This window comes from Columba livia, chromosome 1, assembly GCF_036013475.1.
Source record: "Columba livia isolate bColLiv1 breed racing homer chromosome 1, bColLiv1.pat.W.v2, whole genome shotgun sequence".
In the NCBI taxonomy this organism is placed as follows: Eukaryota; Metazoa; Chordata; class Aves; order Columbiformes; family Columbidae; genus Columba; species Columba livia.
In genome coordinates this window covers 56,629,675-56,652,636 of record NC_088602.1, presented here as the reverse complement: position 1 = coordinate 56,652,636, position 22,962 = coordinate 56,629,675, and the positions used below count along the sequence as shown (strand labels likewise).

Here is a 22,962-nt window from a genome sequence, read left to right as displayed (position 1 = left end):
TTATATTTTGGATGATGGATAATAATGCTAGATATTGTTGTTCTTCTTGTCTTTGACAGGACCAGCATTTGCATAATTTTTTTCAGTACTGTCAGAAAACAGAGTCTGGAGCTCGTGCACTAGGAACTGATCTTGTAAAATATCTTAAGGTATAAAATGACAGTGAATAACACATTACATGATTTATTTATACTTTTTGTACAAGAGTGTCAGTGTCAGCTTGCTGTGGTGTACACAGGTAGTCTTTTTATTGAAGCGTTACCTAGTATGCATTTCAGTGGAAAAGTACAAATTACTACTTCTAAACTGCTTTTAATAAAACCTATTTTTTATTCCTAATTTATCTTAATGGAGAAAATATTTACCAAATATCAATGTTGGAAACTTCTGAATTGCTTTCTGTTCAGTATTTTGAGTAATCAACATCAAATAGTGCAAGCAGTGTGTATTTTTGGAAAAAGACTTGCAGTAAATTTTATGGTTGCAGAATTTGTGATGTAAATGTCATTGTTTCAAGGCAGTGACAGTATTACTGCTTTCTTTTAGAGCCTTCATGCTATGGAGGGCCATGTGATGATAGCTTTCCTGCCAACTGTTCTAAACCAGTTGTTCAGAGTTCTCACTAGAGCAACTCAAGAGGAAGTTGCAGTCAATGTGACAAGGTAAAGAATTTTAAGTGCCTCATGGAGTTTAAGTGATGTCTGGGTTATCACATAAATCTGTAACTGAGTAGCATTTTTGCTATTGCTGTCATAGCTTTCTTTCTAGGCTTACTTGCTTTCTGACTTCTTTTTAGGGTAATCATCCATATTGTTGCACAGTGTCATGAAGAAGGCTTGGATAGTTACCTGAGATCTTATGTCAAGGTAGGTAGAAGTAAATTAAATATTTTCTCTATTTTTTTTTCTCTAAAAAGAGTATATTTAAATTTATTTGCGTCTGCTTTATTTCAATCATTTCACATTATGGTGTAATTCATATTGTATTCATGTTTTCCTCCCCAAGTATGCTTACAAAGCTGAACCCTATGTTGCTTCTGAATATAAGACAGTACATGAAGAATTGACTAAGTCCATGACAACAATTTTAAAGCCATCTGCTGACTTTCTCACAAGCAACAAGCTACTTAAGGTATATCTTGAACTATACTTCTTACTGTATGTTCATATCTGGGCATAACTGAAGAATAGGAACTAATTGTATTGAAATATTGAATGCATATGGCAATTTTACAGAATGGTTTTTTTTCTCTGCAGTATTCATGGTTTTTCTTTGATGTCCTGATAAAATCAATGGCTCAGCATTTGATAGAAAACTCTAAAGTGAAGGTATGTCAACTCTTGCAAAAAACTCCATGTTATTCTAAAGAGAAAATTTTAATGTCTCTTCTGTCTCCAAACACTATTTTTATTGCATATTATAAGTAGTTTTATATATACATGGTTATGATTTTTTTTTTATATAATAACCTTATTTGTAAGAAAGGGAGGGGGGAAAAAGCAAAGCAGTGGGAGAAATCACCTGCAATATTAGCTAGAAAAAAACTACAGGGCTAGATTCAACATTATTATAAAAGGTTAAAATCCATACAGCAGACCAGTCTGTGTAAATCATCAGACTCTTCAGCATGAGTAAAATGTGTGGGCTTTTTCCTGAGCACTACAGTAGCTGTTCTCTAAAATTACTCTGAGAACAGTGAATCATGCAGTTTACAATCCTTCTGTAGGCAAGATGAAGTATCCATATTTAATTCCGTGTTATTTCCTATGCTAGAAGGAGAATGCTAAAATTTTAGCAGCAGGCATTTTCCTACCAACTTGTCCTTTAAATAGTGTTTTTCTTACGTTGCTGGCAGCTGTTTAGTTTCCTCCTGTATTAAAACAAATCTTGAAAGTAAAGTTTCAGATACACAAAATAGTCTCAACTGGGTAACATATCAGGTTGATCTGGAATCTTTATCAGTATTTTCACAGTGTATTTAGAACATAAGTGGAAGTCTGAACATGGGAGAAAAAACATAATTGTTTGGACAATGATCAGGAAAAAAATCTTTAGAGTGCTACACTTAATACTTTTCTGCTGTGATATGATCAGTAGAATTTCAGTCCCAGTTCAACTCACTTTAAGTGTCTGGGCTTTTCTATTTCAATAGATTTCATCTTTAAAGAGGTTACCGATTATTTTTTTGTTTAAGAAGCATGTGAACTCCATGTGATAATTGGTCAAATTAATTTTTCTGCTCTTCACTGTTTTTTCCTGTTTTGTAGTATCTGTTGAAATAATTCAGGATATGTAAATTTAAATTTCCATTGTTGGTTTGGTATTCCTTGAGGAAGGAGTTTGTGCCTCTTTTCACTCTCTGAGTGGAGTATTTCTTATATCATCCCACTATTCTGAACCTACTATAGTCAGTTAAATTAATTCTATTAATTTAATTAATCCATTCAACTGAGATGAAAGCATAATCTTATAAAGCAGAAATTCTTATTTAAAGCTGAAAATTTCTAGAGACTTCTGGAATTGAATTTAAATTTTATTATTTAAAAACTATCTTGAAAAAAACTGAAATAATTTTTATTGTTTTCAGTACGTACCTGACAGTTCTGGCAGTACTTTTTATTTTCTAGTATTCAGCAATATGAGAAGATACAGTTTATCTCATTACAGAATGTGGTGCATCTGGGCAAGGTTTTTGATACATGGTGTGTGTGAAACTTGTATAGCTGGAGTGTGTTTTCTGTTGGATTTGGTAGGTGACACTCTGAAAAATAATAACATGATGGTTTTTCTGGGCTACACAAAGTTTATGTAATTTTTCCTGACTTTAACAAACCTACAGAAATCCTCTCAAGTGTGGAAACATCTTATTTGTTTAAAAAAAATCTTCAAAGAAACCACTAACTTACTGTCTTGCAAACCCATTTCCTTAATTTAATTATAACTTCCTTACAATAGGGATTACGTTTTTAAATGGAGGTCAGATGGTGGATAAAAATAAGTACAGTAGAATATCATCCTTTTAAAAGCAGGAATCTGTGTTAAACAAACAAAAAACAAATGCAATTCAGTTTTCAGAATGACTCAGCCAGTGTGCAGGTTTTTAGTATCCTCTCCCAAATAATCTATATCTCTTGTATAGTATGATATTCTGCCATTGGTAAGCATTCACATTGCTACTAGGTTTATATATATATATATATATAATTTTAAAAAATGTATATATATTTATTTATTTCTTCCACAAGTGCAATACTGACTCATTTGCTCAAAGCTAATGTGTCTTTACTGACTCGTGTAATCATAATAAGAAATTCTATTTGGAAGCACCAGCCTGTACATCTGAGGAACAAATTCAATTTAATAAGGCTTTCATTTTAGGGAAAACAAAGTTGTTAAAGGAAGAGTGTGTCAGTTACAAATGCCTGAGACTGATTTGATTACCTGGTGTTACGGAAATACGGTGTGACTTGGGGGAGTAGGCATAACTATTACTATTAGTCAGAAAGACCTCTATCTCTTTGTCCGAGTGACCTAAGTAACTATAAGAGAAGGCACTGGTTGTTGTTTTTAGTAGTAACAACTGGTAGCTGAGATCTAATGGCCTCAGGTTTGCTGTACTTGAATGACTGAGCAGTTTGTTTCGTGATTTACTGTATACTATAAATTACATGCTATATAAACTGGGCTTTTTTGAGATTGATTTTTAAGGGTTGTTATAAGTAAGCTTAGGATTTTCATTAAAACGCACCAAAAGATGTAGGCAGGAGACAATTCAGTGTATGTTTATATTTCTGAAGATTGGTCTAGGTATTATGACCTTGCTTTAAGTGCTATTTTACATCAATATGTTGCATCAAATTTTATCTATTACATGGGGTTATGAGATCATATCAATTCTGAAAAAGTCTTGTTCGTTTTAAGTAAACTTTCTGCCCTACAAAATTCTTTTAAGTAGGCTAAAAATTTATAGAATTTCATTTTAATGAATGTTTGCTCTACGTCTTAGCAGCTTGATTGTATACATGCACTTTGTAGAAGGTGGACTAAGAAAATACTGAGCATGGAAAGAGCATGGCTCTTTTCAAACAACGTACTAATTGCTAGTTGCTTTTTATTTCTGATTCCAAGTTGTCAGAAGGAGGTAGATAAACTATAAAAATGTGATCTAAATACTGCTGGCACTTTTAATTCTATGAGAGCCCGTTTCGTTTCGGAAAATAAGGATGCACAGTGAGGTTTTTTTATAGACTTAGTAGGTTCTGTAGCCATAAAACTTTCTAGGATGACAACAGTTCATGCAGAGATTTTTGGTAGTTTCAATGCTGCATTATAAAAATGTTGCTGTGTTTTTTGTTAGGACTTAGAGGTATAGAAGCATGCAATAATTCTACCTGAAGAGGAAAAAAACCCAACCCAAAACAAAAACCCCCAGCTCCAAAACCCTAAGATTGATACTGGAAAATACATGTCTGATTTGTATTGATGTCCCACTCTGTTTGAAGTGTTCTGCATGCTTATGTGCACTTCTAACACAAACCTTTTGATTCTAGTACTTTGCTGTGAGTCACCTTGAACTGCTGTTTTTTCTCATTCTTCCGCTGCAATAACATGAAGTAAGGTTCATAGCCTGTAAACTACTGGAGTGACTTTTTATGACAGATTTTTTTTGTTGCTATCTCCACTTTTTGTGTTAAAAAAGGCATTTCTACTTTTAGAACTAACCTCATTGTCATCTTCATTGTGACATGAAAGAGAAGGGAGCGGAACTCACCTCTTGTTTGCATGTAACCTCATTCCTGTTGATTTACAAGCCTCTTAAATAGCAAGTAATTTATTTTGCTAGCTTTTTTTCCTCTCTTCCTGGGTAAAGTAATAAATGGAACGTGCATTCAGGTATTTCCTACTTGTGAGATCTGATAAAAAGAGGCAGCAAAATTCTTTTTATAGCAAGAATTTTGTAGCACTTTTAAAAATATTTAGTTACTGTCTAACAAAGACTGAGTTACAAAAGTATTGTAGGACACTGACTGGCATACCCACTAACATAATTTTTAATTGTTATTTCATTCATGAGTACTGTTGATATTTATATAGGGATCTTTTTCAACTTTTATATCTATTTTTAAAAATACTTTAAAAAATATAGAACTAGAGACCTCGGAGCTCAGTTCAAACACAAAGGGAGTAAGTTGTGTAACGATTCGTACAGGGCTTTGACAATGACTTGTTCTGCCTAGGAATGTTGCATTCAATAAAGTTCTAAAAACTATTTCAATAACAAGGTATTCAGCACACTTTGATGTTTTGATTTCAGTTTTCAGAAAGAAAAGACATAACGAATGTACAGTTGAAATAGTTTTTTGTCAAGGTCAATTTCTTCAGCTTTACAGCATCTGTCTTTAAGTACCTTCAGACAAAGACAGGATCTTCAAAGAAGATTGTAATATGTAGAGAAATAACAGAGGTTCTGCAGTGCCAAAAAGCTGGAGGGAACTTAATGACCCTGGAGGGAACTTAATGACCCGTACTGGTCAGGATGTACAAAATCATTGATGAAGATAATATAGGTGGTGAGTGGAAAGGAGGAAATTATGAAAACAGGGGAAATCTTTTAAGTGAGCAGCAAACTACCTAAAAGCAAGGGAAAATGGTTCTGATTGTGGAAACTTAATATGGAGGGTAAGATTCTGAAGCCTTGGAAGAGCAGAGATTTGAAGTCACTGATGAGCAAGAGAGAGAAAGAAGCATGAGTGAGAATTCCTACAATGGAAAAAGCGAGTTATTAAAAATATAGTTGCAGAACAGCAAAACCAGTTTATTTTACAAAACAGGAAAGAAAGTCTGGTAATGCAGTTACTGTATGTGAACCAGCTGGTGTCTGCTTTGGAAAGGAAGACAGGTAAATCAAAGGATTCCCTTTTATTCTTAGCTTCTGTTGTCAAGTTTATTTAGTATAGAAAAATATTAATACATTACTTTTACTAACTTTTATACATGTGTTTTTCTCATCAAAGACTGCCTTGCTTCAATTCTAATAACAGATGTTAGTGCATATTGTAATATTTTATTTTAACCAAATGCTCTTTTTTTCCCCCCCTAAGTCTAGAAAGTTCAGGAAAATTTTAAATTTGAAGAAAATTGACTTTAAATGACAAATGAGCAAATTTGAAAACTTTTTGTCTCCCCTCTCCCTGTTAGGTTATTTATATCTTTTCTAAAGTAAATTTTCTGATATATTTTAGTGTTATAAACTGTATTAAATATTGTGTCTGAACTTGTTTGTAGCTGTTGCGAAACCAGAGATTTTCCGCTTCCTTTCATCATGCAGTTGAAACAGTTGTTAATATGCTCATGCCGCACATCACTCAGAAGTACCGAGACAACCCAGAGGCTTCAAAAAATGCAAACCATAGCCTTGCCGCCTTTATAAAAGTAGGTAAACAAGTCGCTTGGGCTCTGTGATAACTTGTACAGTAATACTGTTTCCTCATGGATTTTAAAGACTGTTAAATAAACAAACTCATATAAAACTGAATATGCATAAAGCTTGTTCAGTATAATTTTACACCCAACTTAAAATTGAAGTGTAATCGTGTCTTCTGTAATCACAAGGATATCTGTTCAAAAGTTAGATATTTTTTAATGTATTTCTATTTTATCCAGAATGTACTTTGATTTTTCTATTTTTTTCTCTTTAAAAATATCATCTAGGTTACTTTCTAATCCTACAAAAGCTTCATGCATTGAATAGTGTCTTATTTGCATGCATTTTATGTAGACCCTTTTAGTGCCTTTTCTTTTTCAGCCAGTAAGATCCAGTAGGGAGAAAAAATGATGAGAAATAAAATGGTAGGTAAAGCTGCTAGTGGCATGTATTTTTTTTTTTCTATCAAGAAAGAGTTCTTCTCATCTAACTGCTTTTTATTTGCAATTGATTTACATTCTGCACTCTGAGGGAAAAATTGGTTTTCATATATGTATACATATATTTATTTTGATGGTTTTATTGGTTTTTATATTCAAACTGAAATATCAATAATGTATTTTGAAAATAAACTTGTTAAATACAGAAATATAATTACTGAGCACTGAGACAGTACTAAATCAATTCTGTCTTTGTTTTGCTTGTTTTCCTCAGAGGTGTTTTACTTTTATGGATAGAGGCTTTGTTTTCAAGCAAATCAATAACTACATCAGCTGCTTTGCCCCAGGAGATCCGAAGGTACTCTGTTTTTTAAACAAACTATTTTTAGGAGCTGTGACTTCTTGATGCTTGTGGTTAGAGTCCTATGTTAACTTCAGACTTCTTCACAGTTACATTAAAAGTCCTCGTGTTACTCTTTCTTTCATAAAACCACCTTTTCATATTTTGGTTCCCATCTTCAGGCGCAACTTTACCACCTCAGAGCATGTGTATTGCGAAAGTGGCAGGGGGTAGACAGAGTGCAACACTAAGCAGAAATTTAAACATGAATGTGAGAAAGGCTAAAATTGGAACAGCTGATATCGGATAAGTTTCTGTATATTTACTGTAGTGGTGAAAGCATGTACCAGATGTCCAAAGAATTTCTTCTGTGGCTCCAAACTTTTCTTACATCAATGCATAATATACAAGTAAACTTAAATAACTTTGGACAATGGGAACAGTAAATAGAACTATATCCAGTTGTCAAGTACGAATTCTGCTGGAATTATTATATTACTGACATATGGAACTTGGACAAGTCTCTATCCCTCATACTGCAAAACTGAGAAATCAGCCTTTTGTCTTAGAAAGCTGTTTTAATGTGTTATTCAAATCACTGCATCAGTTGTTAATTTATGCTTCAAAAATTGTTTTTGCAGACTCTTTTTGAATTCAAATTTGAATTTCTCCGTGTAGTCTGTAACCATGAGCACTACATACCTTTGAATCTACCGATGCCATTTGGAAAAGGCAGAGTTCAGAGATACCAAGGTAAATGCTTCCAAAGAAGTGTATGGTGTATTTCCTAGATGTCACATTTTTATTATTACATGTGTAGACTGTGTTACTTGAGATATTGGAAACTTTGTTAAATAGAAGCCTAAAGTTGTAATCCTTTCATTTAAACTTAAAGAATTGTTTATCACAGTATTACAGTATGTTTGGGATTGGAAGGGACCTCAAAAGATCATCTAGTCCAATCCCCCTGCTGGAGCAGGAACGCCTAGGTGAGGTCGCACAGGAACATGTCCAGGCGGGTTTTGAATGTCTCCAGAGAAGGAGACTCCACAACCTCCCTGGGCAGCCTGTTCCAGTGCTCTGTTACCCTTACTGAGAAGTTGTTTTTTCTCAAATTTAAGTGGAACCTCTTGTGTTCCAGCTTGATCCCATTACCCCTTGTCCTATCATTGTTTGCCACCGAGAAGAGCCTGGCTCCATCCTCATGGCACTCACCCTTTATATATTTGTAAACATTAATAAGGTCCCCCCTTAGTCTCCTCTTCTTCAAGCTAAAGAGACCCAGCTCCCTCAGCCTTTCTTCATAAGGGAGGTGCTCCACTCCCTTAATCATCTTTGTTGCCCTACGCTGGACCCTCTCCAGCAGTTTCCTGTCCTTCTTGAACTGAGGGGCCCAGAACTGGACACAATATTCCAGATGTGGTCTCACCAGGGTGGAGTAGAGGGGAAGGAGGACCCCTCTCGATCTACTAACCACCCCCCTTCTAATACACCCCAGGATGCCATTGGCCTTCCTGGCCACAAGGGCACAGTGCTGGCTCATGGTCATCCTGTTGTCCACCAGGACCCCCAGGTCCCTTTCCCCTACACTGCTCTCTAATATGTAGTTTCCCAACCTATACTGGAACCTGGGGTTCCAGCTAGTAATCTATCCAAAGTATCTAGTCATTGAAAGATATGGTAAACCATGTCCTTGACTCTGCCTCCCTTTCCTGCTACAATTTTAAAGTTTACTTTTTTTTCTATGAGTTAGCTTATAATTCACTGGCTGCAGAAGCCTGCAACACTCCTATAGGTAGGTGTGTTGCACTGTGAGGCTTGGTGTACTTTTTTTTATGTACCCATTTTAGGTTAAAAGGGACTTCAGTAGACGTGTAGTCCAACTTCCTGCTCAGGTCACCTCAGGTCTTCCCTTCTCTAGATGGAACAAGTTCAGTTCCCACAGTTTCCCTTGATAGGGCATGTGCTCCAGCCCTCTACCTAACTTGGTGGCCCTTGAGCATATGGACTTAACTCCATCCACAACCTTGATGAGGGTGCACTCCATCTCCTCTTTCAGGTCTATAAAATAGTATTAAGTAGTATAGGCCCTGGAAAACTCTTCTCGTAGCTGGTTTCCAAGTAGAGTACAAACCGTTACCCACAAGCCTTTGAGCCCAGTGATCCACCTAGTTCTGCACATTTAGGTGTCTGTTTGCCTCGACTGTAATGTCTCAGTTTGGATACAGTGACCATGTGGACATCCGCTATTCTTCCCTTGTTCACAGATTTAATATGTTTATTGTAGAAGACAGGTTAGTCAAGTGTGTTTTACCCTGGCTAGATCTATCCTGGCCATTCCTAGTCACACTCTTCTTCACTTGTCAAAAAATGCCTTCCAAGAGGGCTTGGCACCATGACTTTTCCCAAGATCAAAGTGAGGCCTGTAGTTCCCTGAGTTATTCTTGCCCTTTTTCGAAGATGTGTGCAATGTCTATGTTCAGTCATTGTAACGTCCTAATTATGAGAGACCCCTAATCACCATGGCTTAACAAGGGTGATAGTGAGTGGTCTTCCCATTATATCAGCCAACTTTATCAGCATCTCATCTGGTGCTGTGGATTTGCATGAGATATCTCAGGAGATCCCTGACCTGATCCTCATCTGCTACAGGTAATTATCTTTCTTGAAACTAGTCTCTAGACGATGGGTGTTAAACTCATGTAGGAGTAATTACATTTATACAGTCCTAAAATTACATTCAGCCCTTTGAAGATGACGATGTGGCTGATGTGCCCCCTGGTGAGAATGAGTTTGACACCACTGTTCTAGACTCTTAAGGCCTGGGTAGAGTGGCAGGCAAGGATAAACTAACAAAGGTATGGAGTGCTTCAGCCGTATCCAGGTCCACTGTCTCTAAATCGCTGTTCCCATTCAGCAAATATTCTGTGCATTTCTTATTCAGGCTTTTAATGTTAAAGTGGTGGTAGAAGCTGGTTTTGTTGCCATTGATGTCCACTATCAGTTCCAGTTGTAGCTGAGCCTTGGCTTTCCTGTCACTATCCCTGCGTACTTCATCAATGGTTCTATATTCCTCTTTTGTGGCTTGTCATGAATACCGTGTTTAGGCCACCTGGGTTATTGGTACATCTAGCCTTGTGCCAAAACAAATAGTATGTTAGCTATTGCATTTATGGCTGTGAAGACATTATTAATTTCTTCCAGGCATTGAACTATAGCGAACATCAATGAACCAGAGGTGAGGAAGGTACTTTTACAAGTAACAAGAAAACCTACCTAACATTTCCATTTTTTTATTTTTTTTTTTCTGACATTTTTATTCACTAGGCTCTGCTGGCTTAGTAAAGTTGAGCATAACTAATTAAAGCTTTCATCAGGGTGGCAGAACAAAGTTTGGGAATGGAAGCTGGACCACTGCATAGAACTTATTTCCGAGTCTGGCTTTTTCAGCCTCCAGGAGTGTCTTGGATAATAACAGGGCATAATTATTTCCATAGAAAAGGGACTATGAGTTGTTAGTTTAGGGGATCCTAAGAAAAGAGCAAAACCTGTTAAAACAGTGTTTCTGATTACACAATAAAGAACAGTGTAAAATGGTGCTCTCTGGTGAACTAGGAGTTTAGCCAGGAAAGAAAAACTTTATTCAAAGTATTTCTGGCTCTGTTTGCTGTTTCAGGCAGAAGAGATCTCAGGTGACATGGTTGGTTCTTAAGTGAGTTACAGGAGGCCTGTAGAATGTCTATGCTGTTTTATCCCCTTTCTTTCTGACTTATTGGATTCCCTTACTGGAAGAGCTCTTTTTGAAAAATGAAAGCAATTTGAGATTAGTTTTTCATTACTTTATTGAACAATGGCAGTGACTACAAGAAACTCTTTAACACCTCCTCAGATGGAATTTTAAACGTATATACATTCTAATAAATAGAATCTTCAAACTAAAGTTTCCCTTGAGCTGTAATTTGTTCAGTACATAAATGAACTGGATTATTTTATTACACAAAAAATACTCCAAAATGGGGGCAATTTGACTTTGCTCTGTCAGATGTGCTGGGGTTTTGTGTGTGTGTCGATATAATATCTGTGTATCTATATAGGGCTTAGTATAGATTTACAGTTAGTTACTACTAGATATTAACTGTTTTATGAAATAAAATTGCTTCACAGTCTCTTCATTACACTTTCACTACACACTGCAAATTTTTGGGACCATCTTCTTAGAGAATATCAATGAACCAATATCAAAGTTGTTAGCAGGCTTTGTAGTCTACATTCATAATAGATACATGTGTAAGATAATGGAGAAGGAACTTAAAACTTCAACACAGAAATAAAAAAACTTCTTAATCCATGTTTGCTGCAGTCTCTCAAATTTACTAACCTAGGACTGAACCACAGACTAAAATTAAATTCTGATTCCACCGTGCAACTAAATTCCCGAAGATAGAATGTGCACAACCATTGTGCGCTACTTGTGTTTTCAGTGCCTGAATATAGACATGGAATTTGAATTTGGAGCAATAAGATGCTGGTTCAAGTAAATTTAATGACAACACTTTTGAATATTGGACAATATTTAAAATATTTTTTTAAAATAATGTGTTTAAATTTCTACAGCTTCTGTTGATTGAATATGCATAATTGTTTAATAAATGCTTAATTATACAGTGAATTGACCTAGGGATAGATTAAATAACTATGATTGTATATTTTATATATATGAATATAAATGAATGTGTTCAGTAATGTTGGAAACATTTTAGTTCAACCTTAAGTTAATTGATAAACTGGCTTAAATAATTCTATTCCTTACATAGAACTTATACCTTACTTCCAGACCTTCACCTGGACTATTCATTAACTGATGAATTCTGTAGAAATCACTTCTTAGTGGGACTGCTTCTAAGGGAGGTGGGCAGCGCATTACAAGAGTTCAGAGATGTGCGTCAGATTGCGATTAGCGTGCTCAAGAATTTGATGATAAAGCATTCTTTTGATGATAGATATGCTTCCAGGGTAAGTGTATTGCTGTGCTCGTAGTACAAAATAATAAAGATTAAGTGTGAATGTATGCAGAAAGTTTTTTTTCTTTCACAACAGAAGTTGATGATTTGTAGCAATGCTGTTTCTGTTCAAACCGTGATGAAAATAAGTGTGAAAATTGCATCTAAAATCAATGTGCAAATCCTATATTTTTACCAAAGCATGAAAGCACCTTTTAACATAATTACATGTGTATATTACATTTTAGCGCAGTGTAATTTAACTGTTGTTCTTAATCAGATTTCTACAGACATTTTTAAAGCTCTTATTTTCCTCAAACAGTAATTTTTAATTCTTAATATTTGGAAGCTGTCCTTACATCATCTATTATATGCAAAATAAGAAAACTGCAAGTCATGGTAGTAAATTTTCAGTGTTTTCCAATTTTCCTGACTTCTTTTTAACATCAGCTGTGCTGTGGAAAACTCAAAGTTTTAATGGAAGATATAATTAATTTATCAAGATAATGTGATATAATTAATTTATCAAGATAATGTAATATTAATTGACTTGGTTAGTCTTAGCTAAAATCATATTAATTTAGGGTTTTTTCTGCTTTATATTGAAACAATAAATAAAATTTACTGACCTGTAAATTTGGATTGAAATACAGTGATGATTGCTGCTTTTGCCATTTATGAACTTATGAATGTGGGCTCTGGCTTGGCAAATATTTATTAGATGCTCCTTTATTGTATCTTAGGAGTCAATAGCTTAAAACATACATGGTGATTAAAAATTAAATCTGTAATTTGTTAATGAACTGTTAAACTTTATTTAGAGCCATCAAGCAAGAATAGCCACCATGTATTTGCCGCTCTTTGGACTGCTCATAGAAAATGTTCAGCGAATCAATGTTAAAGATGTGTCTCCATTTCCTGTTAATCCTTCCAGCAATGTGAGTGACCATTTCTAGTTGACATTCTGAATGATTTTTATCATAATTTACTTGTGACGTGTATATGACACACTGAATACTTCTGGCAAGCAGGGTTCCATAAGCTTCAGAATTCTGCGAGTTTGTTTTCCTTGCTTTTTATAAGATTAAAAGCTTAGTTAACCCTCATGGCTTTGACTGCAGTTGCTCTGGTCCAGATAAGTTACACCTGACATGGTCTAGTCTGGTCCTTCATACAGGTAACAGTGCCTTTATTGATCTTTACTTGAAGATTTCTGGAGAATGCTACAACCACAGAGTTTGCCACAGCATCACTCTAATGCCATGTGATTATACTGCCGTGTAACATCTTGCTTTTTGTATCTCTGGTGCACGTGCTTATATTTCAATACAAACTTCAGATCACATAGGATTGGACTCCCTGCATCTTTTTGAGTGTTCTAAGAAGGGCAGCCAATGAAGCTGAAGGAACAGTGTATTTGAAGTAAAAAATATCAGTTTTTCCTGCAATTTAATGGCCTACCATTAATATCTGTTAACCAGTTTTTATATGCTTTCTGTGAGAGATTCCATTAAATTGTTTCTGGTTTTTACTCAAAAATTACACTTCTCTTTAGTCTGCCCACGAGTTTATATAAATAGTTTGGCTCTGTTCTTGTAGATCCTGGCATTGGAGGCGCTTACACATTCATTTTTATGCAAGAGGATATTCCTCTGATATCTAATATATAGAAAATTAATTATATTCACTAAAATCCAAACAACCCCGTAGTTGCTGTTGCTGTGCAGCTGAAAATATTGTATATTGATGGTAGATTTTTTTTTTTTTTTTTAATCGTACTTTCCAATTCGGTCCAACATTGAAATAAATTGGCCACATAAAAAGGTTAATTTTCTAGAAATTAGGGAAGAATTTTTAACCTTAAATGAGTGTGCTTTTGGAACAACTGTAGTTTAAGAGGGCTACAGGAGAATGAATTCGAATGGAGCTTGTGAAGATTTATATTGATACATTATATTTGCATACAATTATTGAATCCAAGATTTAATTATTAATGTATTTTACTTTTTCCATATCTTGCTGTGTTCCGTTTGATATTAAGAAAGAAATTCACAATACCCTTTCAACAAGAGAAATGTTTGGGTGTTTGAAATAAAAGTCATTTGGATCTCGGAAATATCTATTTTATACTGGTTAAAATTCAATGGAATATTCATTTCTTCAATGTTTCCTGAGATAGCTTAAGTTTTAGGCTGTCCCAGCCTTGCGCAGGTACCTGAACATCTCGTTCCATCCTTTTGAGCTGTCATGGCTAAGTGGATCCACCACATGAGCATATTTAATAGAAATTAAAATTTAAGAAATACATATATAACAGATACTGCTCTCGAAGATAAAGTGTGTCATATTCATTAAATCCATAATGTTGAAAAACAACCATCATGTTTTCCTCTCTTTTCCAAACAGAGCGCAAAGGATGATGCACTCAATTTGCCAACTGCAAGTCAGCTAGTAACGCCACAAAAATCAGGAAACACATTGGATAACAACCTTCCTAAAGATCTATTTGGTGTTATCTCTGGCATTGGTAAGCACTTAAAAAAATAAAGTAAAATAATTGAAAAGGGAACCTGTTTCCTCTTTCATTTGTTACCAGAAATAATTGTTCTGTGTCCAGCTTTGGTTGCTTTCTGCATAATGTACTTGAATGTTGCTGCTACTTTCATTAACAGAACTGTAATGCAATTAGCTGTTCAGCGTGGGTCAGAATTCAGTCTGTACACAAAAAGTTTCTTTTGGCATTTTTTTGGGTTTGCTTCTCTGTTTGAAACTGAAGCGATTTCCTCAAGAGAGCTGCTTCTTCACCTGTCAAAGCTGATAGTTTTTGCCTTGGTGTAAACAGGAGACAAGACTTGCTGTAGTGACTTATGGCCAGAGTGTCATAAAACGTGATTTTGTACATGATGTTCCTGCACCTGGGTTGAGGCAACCCTTGGTATCAATACAGGCTGGGGGATGAAGGGATTGAGAGCAGCCCTGCAGAAGATGGACTTGAGGTTACTGGTGGATGAAAGATTGGACATGAGCCAGCAATGTGCACTTGCAGCCCAGAAGGCCAGTTGTATCCTGGGCTGCATCAAAAGCAGCGTGGCCAGCAGGTCAAGGGAGGTGATTCTGCCCCTCTACTCTGGTGAGACCCCACCTGGAGTCCTGTGTCCAGCTCTGGAGCCCTCAGCACAGGAAAGACATGGACCTGTTGGAGAGGGGCCAGAGGAGGCCACAGAAATGACCAGAGGGCTGGAACAGCTCTGCTGTGAGGACAGGCTGAGAGAGTTGGGGTTGTTCAGCCTGGAGAAGCTCTGGGGAGACCTTATTGCAGCCTTTCAGTACTTAAAAGGGGTCTGTAAGAAATATGGGGACAGACGTTTTAGAAGGGCGTGTTACAAGAGGACAAGAGGTAATGGTTTTAAACTAAAGGAGGGGAGATTCAGGCTAAACACAAGGAAGAAATTTTTTACACTGAGGTTGGTGAAACACTGGCCCAGGTTGCCCAGAGAGGTGGCAGATGCCCCATTCCTGGAGACATTCAGGTCCAGGCTGGACAGGGCTCTGAGCAACCTGATCTAGTTGCAGATGTCCCTGCTCATTGCAGGGGTGTTGTACTAGATAGATGGTCTTTGGAAGTCCTTTCCAACCCAAACTTTTCTATGATACTGTGATTCTGTGTTAGAGACCACCTCCAAGCAGAGTGCTGCTTGTGTGCACCTGTGGGCACACTCCTGTCTGTTGTTTTTCTGTTGTTGTCTGCTGTAATTAGTTGTGTCACTTACTAGTCAATTAAAAAAAAAAAGTGCTTCTTCATATAAGTGTGCATGTATCATGTATTGCTACATATGTTTTTAAATACGTGTGTCTATGTAGTTGTACATAAGTCTGTGTATGTATATGTTGCTGAAACTCTAGAATAAGTTTGTCTTCATTAAAAGTAACCAAACTGAATTAATAATTTGCTTTCTTAAACATATATACATATATGATGGCTATAAAAGTCTGACTAAACTATGGTGTGTATGTATCATTTGAGATTGTTGTATTGTTTTGTGGTTTTTTTAGCTTCCCCATACACCACATCAACTCCAAATATTAATTGCGTGAGGAACGCTGACTCAAGAGGCTCTCTTATAAGTACAGACTCTGGAAACAGTCTCCCAGAAAGACACAGTGACAAGAGCAATTCTCTTGACAAGGTAAAAACCAAACAAACAAACACAAAGTGTGTATGCCTAAAATTTCATCTTAATTCTCATAGAGAAGTTAACTCCTATGGGAACTAATCTCTGTTGGGAAATGGGCTTTCTGTAGTAACTGTAGAGCAATGTTTTACATAAGTGTTTCTTTTGCAAAATAGTTGTCAGATGAACCCTTTTTCTGTTGTATTTATTAAACTGTTTTGCAGAAAATACAAGCAGATTTTCAATGTAGAGACATAAGCAAGCAGTTGTTTCCTTTGCTAGAGAAAGGCACTAGATGAAGTGTATTGAGTTTCGCCTGAGAGAACTGAATTCTAGTTAGGACAGCTGCTTTGATTTTGTGGAGACCTTCACTCCATCCTGTTCTGTACACAAGATATGTAGCATTTTTAAAACGTTGAAAAAAAGAGTTGCTGTGCTTTCTCTAGGTGATTTCTTTCATACTAGTTTGACTTTTCTAAAACATTTTAAAACTATTACAAATTAGGCGCTCTGGCTGCAGTAGCTATGAGGTATTCAGTTGTGTCTTTCTAGAGCTTGTGTTGATACTGATCACGTTTCATTTTCTTCCATCTTGTTGTGCAAGTCACGACATGTTAACTTTTTCCCCTTGACTCTGACATGCCTTCGTGTGGCAGAGAGAGAAGCTTCTCAGAAGGCACTCTGCTCATGCTATGCGCCCTAATGGAGAAGAAGAAGAAAATTCTCACCCTGCCAAGAAAAACCGTGTTACTATGGATTTTTCACTTCTGACAGTTCCAGCTTTGCCAGAGAAAATTTTGCATGCTGCTTTCTCTCTTCAGTTACAAGAAGTACTTGGTTTTTGTGCTTGGTTTAGTTAAGCTTCTGAGTGAAATGTGTGATCAGTAGTTTTGCCGCTTCTTTGCAACAGTTGAATCTCAAGGCAAATATGTGCGATGTAACCATGTAAAATGCCATTAAATGCCAAACCTGAAATAGTTCATGTACATGATTTAATTTAAGCATAAAAATCCAATCAGCTTAAATATCAATGCAATTTGGGTCTTTAGGGTCTTTAATATAAATAGAACTAAAAAGTCTTCTTTGACATTGACCAAGTAAATAAATAAATATTTTGTGCGTACACTGTTGCTAAATGGCAATGCTGTCATCTACTACTTAGTTGTCACGTTGTTAATTACTAATGTGTAGTGTTCTTACCAACTGAAAGGGTTTTCAAAGGAGTCAGTATCCTTTGAAAATTCTGCTCTGGTCTGCCAATTTAGGTAATACAGGATTTGTGTTTTGCATGCTGTTAATATTTTCCCTGAATAATACTTAATTCTGGCTTCCATTTGTTGCTTTACAAACTTTTTAGTAGATCTGTTTTTCAGTGCACGTTATCTTCCAATTTTTGCTCGTTGCTTGATATCATTACTGAAGAGCCAAGTTTTTGTTCTAAATTTTTTTTCAGAATAACCCATAGAACTGTATTTGTGGAATCAGAATCAACTGGAAGTATATCAGTTTCTATTTTAACATGTGCATAATTTATAGGTTACTGACATTATTTTAAATTAAGCTTCTGAGTAGCTGTAGTCCTAGTTTTATCCATTTACCTGTTCAGCTATTTTAGAGGTAATATTATGTAGTGCCCTGGACAGTACCACAAAGTCTAGGAAACTCTGTGTTTCTGCTTAGCCACCCATTATTTGCCTGTGCTACTTCCGTATCCATAAAGCTGCACAGTAGTACATCCTTGTTCACTGGTGACATTTCAAAGATAAAACAGTTTGTGGGGTCTTTAGAATCTGCAGTAATCAGGCGTTTATAGGTGTTCATCTCCTCTTAAGTTACAGTAAATTCTGGCCAGTGTTAATCATAGTTTCACATTCAGTTTCACTGCACATCCATTCAATGGCTGGTGTAGGACATCTTTACACAGATTGTTTTACGACAGTAATTCTTTCCTTTTACACGGAATGCGTTAAAGGGCTCAGCAGTCAATGGATGTGTGTGCTGTGAAATGTTCTCTCTCGAATTAGCATTGTCTCCTGCTTTCAGTGAGGAGTGTTCCTGGAAAGGGAGGGTTATTCTACCCTTGAGGTAATGACATTTCTTGCTTTGTTTGTGAAACCCAGTGCTTTTTTACGTGTCTTATGTTTTCATTTTTATTTTTTTTTCTAATTTCAATGTGACAGATTTCTTCCAAACCTGTTATGTGTTTTTAAAAAGGTCATGGAGTCAAGGTGCTCCGACTTCCTTGTAGAAACCAGGGAGCTGCACAGATCAATTGTACCAGACTGTTGACTTAACAAAAAACATGCTGAATGTCTGGTTCATTTTCTATTCACATAACTGGCCTCATATTGGAAGAGAGAATTAGGCACTACAAAGAGCAAAATTTATCCTCAGACTGAGGATTTTGTAACATTTGATTGTGTGGAAGTTATTCTTTACAGATAAATCTTTGCCTAAAGTTCAGGGTTTTTTTTCCTTTTATTGTGGTACACATTTTGAAAAATCAGTTACAGTCTGTTTTTTTTGTTTTTCTTTATGGAAAGACATAAGCACTGAGCATTGCTCAGTAACTTCCCACGAGTGTAGGAATTGTATAAACAAATAAGCAGGGAGAAACATTGGGTCTGGGTTTTGTTTGGTGGGTTTGGCTTGGGTTTTTCTGTTTTGTTTTTCTGGCAAGGGCAAGTCACTGATCAGTAATTCATCTTCCGCAATGCATAGTACTGCCATTCATGTATGTTTCCTTGCTTTCTTACATCTTTAAATGCAAAGAATATTGCAGAGGTAGGTCTGTTTACAGTTCAGCATAAAGTGTCTTCAAGAGCAAAGGAGTATATATGCATCACTTAACAGTAGCATTTATTTTTAAAGTACTTCATCTAAGCAGAAGGGCCATGCCTGATTTCTACATAGTGGGCTATCTATGCATAATTAACTTGATTAATAATCACTGCTAGGTAACTTTACTTCACCATGGGGGGGGGGGTGATCATACAAAGAAGGAAATAAAAGTAAAAAAGGTAAAGAGGCTTAATTTGGTATACTTCATGTGTGTAATGTGTGTTTTAGTGACATGTCTCTACATGAAACATTTTTGTCTCTGTTCTGTGATCCCTTTTCTGTTGCAGGAATTAATAAGACAAGTTAAAACATTTTAGTTTCTTGTGTTTTGGCTGAAGAGTTCTTAAAGTGATGTCTGTTTTCTTTTCAGAACCAACAGAGCAGCACTTTAGGAAGTTCAGTTGTTCGATATGACAAACTTGACCAAGCGGAGATCAAAAGTCTGCTCATGTGTTTCCTTCATATTTTAAGAAGTATGTCAGAAGGTAGGGAATTCCAGCTATTTTTCATAAATTTGAAATCACGTGTTGGATTTATGCCTGTGATTTTAATACCTTTTCAAAATCAGCAGAGTATTTTAGGTGTAGGTACACTTTTTGTCTCAGTTCTTTTGGAGAAGTACAGGAGTCAAATATAATTTGCCACACATCTTTGTAATAATTTTGAATTCTTTAGCTAATTTTGAACATTTTTGGCAAAAGAGACCAGGTCTTGGCTATGTTACTATAAGCTTTGTAAGAAATCTGTGCAAATAAAGAAAATCTGAAACCTGTGCTGAAAAACTACCCAGTGTAATGCATTGTAAATTAAAAAATAAGAAAGCATAAATTTAAATTTTAAAACTGTTGAGACCAGTTTATAAAGAAACAGGGTTATAGGACTAACAGTCCAAAGTGTTCTGAAGTCTTATAGTTTTAGAATACTAGTCAATACTGGCTACACAATTATTATTGTTTAAAATATGTAATTGTATGAGATTAATTGTATAGATTAATTGAAAGCATATTGTAGCAACTCATTTGGAGAATTGGTATGTACATTTGTATCGTTAGCTTCAAGGAAAACTTGAAATAGTAGTAGTTGTCTGTACCTCAAAAGCCATTTTTAGATTCTCTGAATCCCCATTGCTTGAAAGCTAAGAACTGCTGATGTTAACTCTTCCACTTAATATTTTTGTGTTTGCTGCCTTTATCTTGTTTCTAATATTTTTCATTTTCCTAGATGCATTGTTTACATATTGGAACAAGGCTACAAAATCTGAACTCATGGACTTTTTCACGATTACAGAGTAAGATTTTCGTTGAACTTGTCGTAATATCATACGTTTTGCTATGCTGTTAAAAAACATGAGTGTGGATTTAAGTGTATTTATATGTTTTTATTTGTTTGAAAAAAATAATACAATCTTGGTCTGTTTAGAAGTCCTTAACTTGCGCTGCACAGTTGCATCTCTGTCCAGTTCTGTGATAGTTTCTGGATTTAAAGCTACACAGAAGTGATCTCTCAGGAGTTCCTAAACAGCAAATAGTGCTCAGAATATTGCTGTGCTTATGGAAGAGGAACCATCTTGTTACCTGTCTGCATTGAAAAGCACCTTGTAACATAAACTGCTGAAATTATATGGTTGCATATCAAAATTGATTGAATTGCATGACTCCAGGAACAAAGGGCTGTATATGAACCATCCCCCTAGCATTCCTATTTTGTCTCCTGCCTTTCTGTAAGGGAAAAGATATAGGATGAATCCAGTATTTATTAATGGGTGCACTGCACCCCTGTGCACATTTAGTGAGTTTGTTCATGAGAACTGACAGATAACGTTAACAAAAAGTGAAGAAGGTGCTGTTTGTGTGAAGTGTTGTGCCACAGAAGACTTTCTGCTTCCTTGCTGTTTCACTGGACTGCTTTCCTTTATTTCTGTAGCAGAGGCTCAATCAATGCAATATCAGTTGTTAATTGTGTTATGGAATATGCTACTCATGGTCTTTTTTTAAAGACTATATTGTAGATAGTCTTTCAACTCATCATTTGAATACATCTGGCATGATATTGATTGTACCAGAGACAAAACTGAACAAGAAAATGAGCCTTCTTAGTAAGCGCTGAAGCCTGAGGTGTGAACTATACAGAATCAGTGATGAGCAGTATTTTGCTATTAGGTATTTCTTATTTAAGGGCTGGATAGGATTGGTTTGTGATCAAATCAGTAATTGCAATTACTAATTATCAAAGAAGAGTTCCATCACAATGGCAGTATATGGAACACAGAATAAAGTTTCCATCTTGTTAATGCAGTGGTTCATATCACAGTTCCTCAAACTAGAACATGAGCATGGCTCATAAAAGTCTGCCTTCCAATTCTAGAAGTATTTTGCCAATGCAAGTGAAGTTCTTTTTGATGATGATTTTTATTAATACAGGTCATTACGTTAGGTTCTGATTACCTCTGTAAGCCGGTGTTTCTGGTAGGTAGACACTTGCCATGCAAAGAACATTCTTCTGTTAAACTTAAAATCTAAGAAAGACAAGAAGACATCAGAAAGGGGAATTGAGGTTAGTTTGCAAATACAGTGACAAGTCTGAGGGAGGCAAACACCATTCTGATTCCGCAGTTTGGAGACAACTGACCTATTTACGGTCTGAGTACAAAATGGAGCTGAGTTGAAGGGACTATTTGCCGGTGATCTCCCTTCTTCACAACTGGCACAATGAAGAGGGAGCCTGAGAACTGACTTTCAGTTGGGTTTTTTATTTTTAAAAACTTTTAGAATGTTCTTACCTGAAGGACAAGGGGAAGGGTTGCATTAAGTCTTCTGAATTATCAGGATAATTACTTACAGTGGGAAAAGAGTCACATAAAATCATTATTACAGCCTCCATTCACACCATTTTTCTTGATTTCAAAGTGTGACTTTCAGTTTGTTAGTCATCAGCATAGTGTACTCAACAGTTGTGAAGACAAACAGAAGCACCTGGCAAATTAGGTTATACTTTCAACTTTCTTGCTGATCTGAACCCATAGTGTTATGATTCTTTAAAATATAAGAACATATTGAAGTATGGATTTTTTTTTTTTTTAATGAAAAATTCTTTTGGGGGGATTTGCCTTTATCGTCTTTCCTATAGTGTAACTTCCTATATTGTAAAAGCAGAAAATAGTTCCGTCAGAAACTCTGTTACCCTGGAATCTGGAGACCTCAAAACCAAACAAACAAGAACATCAACTTGGAACCAAGAGAGTTTAGGCCAAGGGAAAAAAACCAAATGTATTGCCCTTATTTTGAATCCTTATATGGGTAAGAGTTTAAAGCTGAACAGAAATAATAGTGAACATTTCAAACTACATAAATCTGGAAGAGATTGTTTTAAGCGTTACTTCTCTAACTTATGTGTTCTCTACAGAGTATGCTTACATCAGTTCCAGTACATGGGGAAACGATACATAGCCAGGTACTGTGTGGAATTTAACTTTCACTGTCTTGTTCACTAAGAATAATGTGTATAATATGCCTTGAATCTCTATTAGAAATAAATTGCATGAGTAGAAGTGTTATTGTGAAATGATACCTAACAGTTTGAACTAAGTAACTGGTTGGTGTATTAACAAATCTGTGTCCTGTCTGAAAGTCTGGTATCTGTTTAAGAATGATGTCTGTGTATGTTGTGTTGTGTTTATTGTCAATTACTTTAAAATCTGACCCTTAAATACTATATTTTACAGCGTATTTTTTTCCTTGAAATAGTG

At 35.8% G+C, this 22,962-nt stretch overlaps 1 protein-coding gene across 17 annotated transcripts in view; it reads left to right on the top strand.

The window, feature by feature from the left end:
* DOCK9 (dedicator of cytokinesis 9) overlaps nucleotides 1-22,962 on the top strand; it is a 124,485-nt gene that overhangs the window by 70,215 nt on the left and 31,308 nt on the right. For 12 of the 17 annotated variants that reach the window (XM_065057501.1, XM_065057475.1, XM_065057439.1 and 9 more), the window contains exons 23-37: nucleotides 60-149; nucleotides 547-662; nucleotides 797-866; nucleotides 1,006-1,131; nucleotides 1,257-1,328; nucleotides 6,286-6,432; nucleotides 7,139-7,222; nucleotides 7,846-7,957; nucleotides 12,039-12,217; nucleotides 13,026-13,142; nucleotides 14,611-14,731; nucleotides 16,258-16,391; nucleotides 19,588-19,702; nucleotides 20,439-20,505; nucleotides 22,620-22,667. In XM_065057501.1, coding sequence (XP_064913573.1) covers nucleotides 60-149; nucleotides 547-662; nucleotides 797-866; nucleotides 1,006-1,131; nucleotides 1,257-1,328; nucleotides 6,286-6,432; nucleotides 7,139-7,222; nucleotides 7,846-7,957; nucleotides 12,039-12,217; nucleotides 13,026-13,142; nucleotides 14,611-14,731; nucleotides 16,258-16,391; nucleotides 19,588-19,702; nucleotides 20,439-20,505; nucleotides 22,620-22,667 — 1,598 coding nt within the window. Of the gene's footprint in view, nucleotides 1-59; nucleotides 150-546; nucleotides 663-796; nucleotides 867-1,005; nucleotides 1,132-1,256; nucleotides 1,329-6,285; nucleotides 6,433-7,138; nucleotides 7,223-7,845; nucleotides 7,958-12,038; nucleotides 12,218-13,025; nucleotides 13,143-14,610; nucleotides 14,732-16,257; nucleotides 16,392-17,032; nucleotides 17,207-19,587; nucleotides 19,703-20,438; nucleotides 20,506-22,619; nucleotides 22,668-22,962 lie in introns of all 17 variants that reach the window. The other 5 variants (XM_065057482.1, XM_065057419.1, XM_065057408.1 and 2 more) reach the window with 1 other exon arrangement.